The 5,611-nt window shown below is 32.7% G+C and overlaps 1 protein-coding gene across 1 annotated transcript; it reads left to right on the top strand.

The window, feature by feature from the left end:
• Positions 1-2,226: 2,226 nt before the first annotated feature.
• LOC149216528 (uncharacterized) lies at positions 2,227-2,922 on the top strand. The gene has a single exon (XM_089389985.1). It carries the CDS (start codon positions 2,227-2,229, stop codon positions 2,920-2,922), a length of 696 nt encoding a protein of 231 aa, XP_089246111.1.
• Positions 2,923-5,611: the final 2,689 nt, after the last annotated feature.

Here is a 5,611-nt window from a genome sequence, read left to right as displayed (position 1 = left end):
CTAAATTCACATTTTAATAAAATAAAACATATGCATTTTTATAAACTAAATAATAAATCAGTGTTATTATTATGTTTTTCATATATAAATTACAATTTTGAAAATAAAATCTATGTATTTTTATAGCCTATTAATTATATTGAAAAAAAAAAATTATTGAATATTTTAGTTCAAATTCTAAGAAATAAAATATATAATTTTTTTATTTGGATAGACATCCTTGATTTGGACTACTAATGTAGTTCAAATGTAAATGCAAACATAACATATTATAGTTTTTTAAAGCTATGTTTGCATAAACATTAAAATTCAGGCATTGCTCTTTAATTGCACAAATGAGAACTTTACCAATCCATAAAATTCAAATTTGATGGAATTCTAAACCTTAACACTAATTTGAATTTAGTATTTTCACTGTAATTTAACATTTGTTAATTGTTACAAAGTAAAACTTAATTTAAATTGATAAATGAGTAATAGTAAATAAGGAATATAAATGTATATTCTGAAATAATATTACACACTTAATATAGACCGCATTTCAAACATAAGCCTTGTTGGTAATCTATAATCTATATTGTTCACTATAATGTGGAATTTATAAAAAGTTTAGTATATATTGAACATTAGCCCATGGGACTTTAGATTGACGGTAAATGGGTGCAGTGTTAAGGCACTCCTTGTGATAGGTCACTGGGTCAGATCTCCCGTAAATAAATCTCCCGTAAGTACTTACGTAAAAAAAACATCATATAATAAATTAATACAAATTCTAAAAATTTAATATTATGATATAACACTCAATATTATAATCATATTTTTCAAAAATTTTAAATATTAAAAAATAATATATTTTAATATTTAAAAAAAATATAATCTAGAATTAAATTTTAAACCATTAAACCTTTTCCCTATCCAATCTAATTATTCCCAAATTTGAATTTGGTAATTATGATAAACTCAACTTCCCAATCAAATCCAATTATCCAAATTAGATTTGGTAAGTATGATAAAGCTATTTCCTATCCAATCTAATTATTCCCATTATCAAATCCAATTATCCAAATTAGATTTGGTAAGTATGATAAAGCTATTCCCTATCCAATCTAATTATTCCCATTATCCAAATTTGAATTTGGTAATTAGGATAAACCCAACTTCCCAATCAAATCCAATTATCGAAATTGGAATTGGGTAAGTATGATAAAGCTAGGGCGTCCAAAATAAAAGAGGCAGAATACCTTGTGTCCATTAATGTCACACACTGCATACCAAAAGCAAATTAAGGAAAAAAAATGACACGTGTATTACGTGTGTGGGTTATATTGACTCGACCTCCTCTACCCATCGCGTACACCCCATGCCACGACAAGTAGTCAAATCTTAATAGTCATCATCTTTATAAATTTAAACCGAGTTGTCTAAAGAATTGTTTGGACGGTTAAAAGTAGTTGGAATTTGGTAAAAAAATTTCAAAATTTTTTGTAGAGACATTGTTTAAATGATGTTTTTATAGTGGAAATAGATTCAGCACCATAAAAAACACGTCTAAAACATCTAAAATTTAACAATTACAATTTAAATTTACAAAATTCCTTATCAAATTTTCTCTAAACATAACCAAAATCTCTATAACTTTCCACGCCTTCCTTCGACGGGTTAGACTTCGGCATTTAAATCGACTCGAGACACATGGTGTGAAACGGGAGTTGCCTTTTAGGTGACAGAATTGCTGAGAATCCAATTTTGGGACAACCATCGTTATCTTATGATTTTCCACCGTCATATTCTCATTATTTTCCACCATCATATTCTCATTATTTTCCACCATCGTATTCAATCACGTGCTGTTCGTCCATAGAAAGGACAAAATCACGTGCTGTTCGTCCATAGAAAGGACAAAATCCTAAGCCAAAAACCATTGCTATCTCATGATTTTCCACAATCATATTTAGCCACACCCCATTGGTCCATATAAAGGACAAAATCCCAACCCCAAAAACCACATACCTCTGGCCATTGTTTTGATTATTACTTTGACTAAGATATCTGCACACGATGTGAGTGCGCTTTATCCACGCTTGCCTGTACTCCATTATTTGCACAACATTTTTCTCGCTCTCTATAAACCGCCGCTGCTAGAACAAACAAACAACATGAATTACTCTTAAGCCTTGTCAAAAGTTTGATTGATTTATTCAGAATTTCATTAGGTTGCTTCTTTCCATGGCGTCCCTGAATATGGCAGCAACCATCTGTGCTGCGCTACTTCTTGTGGCAATGGCCGCACAAGACAGCCACGCCTTGCACTTCGTGGTCCACAATATCGCCAAGGGTAGCGACGGCGGGACGAGATTCGACAACGAGATAGGGAGTGCCAAGGCCCGGCAGATAATGAGCAACGCCACCCAATTCATCTGGCAGAGGTTCAACTTGAAATCATCCACCGACAGGAAGAACGTGAAGACGATCACTCTGTTTGTGGACAGCACGAGCCCGATTGCCTACGAGAGCAACGATGAAATCCATTTGAGCGCCGAGTACGTTGCCAGTTACGAAGGCGACGTAAAGACTGAGATCACCGGTGTTCTGTACTACGAGGTGACCCACGTTTGGCAGTGGGATGGCATAGGCGGTGCGCCGTTAGGGCTGATTGAAGGCATTGCGGATTATATTCGGCTCACCGCGGGGCTTGCCCCATCGCACTGGTCTCCGCCCGGCAGTGGTGGCAAGTGGGATGAGGGCTTCAATGTGACTGCCTACTTTCTCCAGTACTGTGAGACCGTTGCCCCTGGTTTCGTTGCCAAGATGAATTCGAAACTGCGCGATGGATGGGACCTGAGATTCTTCCATGATCTCACTGGTAAATCTGTTGATAAACTTTGGGAGGATTACAAGGCTAAGTATGCAACATCATCCTAATTACAGATGAACTTCTTGGACCCCATCTATAGTTTAAGGGAGGTTAAAGTTTAACGGTTTGAATCGACTTCAGTGATAATGACAAAGATTGCGGCTCAGAGGTCACACTTTTCCATTGCTTTATGAATGTAAAGTCTTATGCTAATAAAAGGTTTTAGAATTAATTTACGGTCACTATACAATGTGTAGTTGTAAACGAATTTTAAAATTAAATTATTATTGTCATTCGTTTTATTAAGTGGGTAATATAGCAATTGGTTAAGATAAATTAAATTATTTTTTATAAATTTATTAAAAGATAATATTATTGTGTAATGATTGAAAATTATTATAAACTGATCAATTTTATCTAATGTGTGTAAATTGATATATTATAATAATAATAATAATTCATATTATTTTTAATTAGTGTTTTTTTGGGATTTTGTTAAGTTTTAATATTATTATTGGTTAAATTAGGGTAAAGAAAATTATAAAATGAGAATATATTTTTGTATAAATGGAAAATTGTTGAGAAAAATGAAATAATTTAATAAAAATATACAAATTGTTATTTGTGAAAAGCATTATGGCGGATTAATTATTTATGTTTTGGCTTTTTTTTCCCAAATTTATTGAAATAATTTTTAGCAATTTTGTATTCTTTTTATTGTTTAAATTGCATTTCTATGTATAAATTAATTCAACAATATTAAAAATCTCTACAGTATTGAATTGTGAATATTACAATGCTCAAACTTGCAATTTAGAAAAATTCCCAGTTGACAATGGATGTGTCACAAGCCATCACCATACAACCCACTTGCATTTTATGTTATGTTATAAAATGTAGTATTTACAAGTTTTAATATTATATTTCCCTCATAAATGCACATTTGCATTCTACATTATGTTATAGAATGTAGTATTTACAAGTCCTAGTATTAGATTTCCCTCATAAATGCATTGCTCCTCAAGAATTCCTTCAGATTTCCCTCATAAATGCATTGCTCCTCAAGAATTCCTTCAGGAATGTCCTTGGAAGATATTGTTATTTTCTCTAATAATTTGTTGTATAAGAAATTCTTCATTTGATCAAACATTATATAATTTCCATTCTTAAAAGCATTAATCAATATTGGATATTAGAGTATGTGTTAACATTTCGACACACTCCCTGCATCAACCATTTATTGGTCTGGTAATCTCTCACCTTTAAGGTGACTCTTCATTAATAATTTCATAGCTTTACCAAGATAATAAGCTAGGTACCTACTTCTTCATTTAATTTTGTTATCTATGTTGTTAATTTCTTTTAAGTTTCAAAGTAATCATTGGCAACAACACTCCCAAGCTTGGTGTAATTCTTTTGAATTTTTGCATCACTACCATTTGTGAAAAGAAGCATGCTTTGGGTGACCCCAAGCCAAATTTGTATCAGAGAAAGGTTTGTGCATCTTGAAACATAACCCTTCATCTTGTACATATGTTATGTTGAATTTCAATTATGAGGATCTCCATGTTGAACCTTATAGAAATTGTAATTTTTTGCTATTGTTCGCTTATATTTTCCCCTTATTTCATAACATTGTTCAACAACTATGGTCAATGTGTTTTCATTAATGAGCTATTTCTTAAAATCAATACGCATACACAACATTTTCATGCTCCCATTAATTCATTAGTTGAGGGTACTGGAGAGTGCTACTTTTAAACAAAAATTCAACAACCTCCATATCAATTTTCTCCATGTAAACTTCATGTAACAGAACAACACTATCCCACACCTTCCACTCAAAGAATAATGATATAATTCACTACCATTTATCCTACATAAGCATTGAACTTTAGTAAAAATATAGTCACTACCAACTAGATCCCTTAAATACCAAGATCTTTGGAGAGAAGTAAATTATTTCTGTTATGAAATATTGACTGAATTTTACTCTACATTTGAGAAATTTATTTTTCTTTAAAGCAAGCTTTTAAGCATCATAAACAAGTGCCATATTGTAATAGTCGTGGTAAAAAATCCATGTAAAAATTAATAAAGGTAAAATAATACCTTGGTCATGGGCCACGTATTCCAAGCTGAATGTTGGGCAAAAACATAGTGATGGGGATCACTTGTGATTAATTAATGGCTAAGGAAATTGGCAAAGTCAATGAAAAAGGCTTTGGAAAGGCATGAAACATTTATTGGCATTTTATTTATGAAGATAATGGAAATTAGGAGAAAAGGGAGATAAAAGGTAACATGTTGCATGTGAGGAGGAAAATGAAGGAAAATAATGGAAAATGAAGAAAATAGAGGCCTCATTGATAAAAAGGCTTCTAAGGTGTAGGTTTTAACCCTGTACAGAAATTACCTGCATACGAATTCTTAAACAAAGAAAATAAACAATGCGAGAGCATAACCCACAAAACACATATGCACTGAGATTTTTCCCTGGATCCCAAAACCGGGACTACCAGCTTGATTTTTCATTATGTTCCTTTCAATGTTACAATACATATTTATACATGCCGAAGCATCCAATACCATGGACCGAAAACCATCGTGTCCAATACCATGGACTGAAAAACATCGCGTCCAAAAAACATGTGCGAAAATCATGCACAAAACCATAGGTGGGTCCACCCAACCTAACATATGGTCCAAAACCAAAATTTTCCGGGGCGCTGCCCCGGACCCCATAAAGTGGGGTTA

This window comes from Pinus tabuliformis, chromosome 1_1 (assembly GCF_031772625.1).
Source record: "Pinus tabuliformis cultivar Carrire ecotype Pingquan chromosome 1_1, CPIR1, whole genome shotgun sequence".
Lineage (NCBI taxonomy): Eukaryota > Viridiplantae > Streptophyta > Pinopsida > Pinales > Pinaceae > Pinus > Pinus tabuliformis.
The sequence above is the reverse complement of the archived record's forward strand: the minus strand, read 5'-3'. Positions and strand labels throughout refer to the sequence as shown.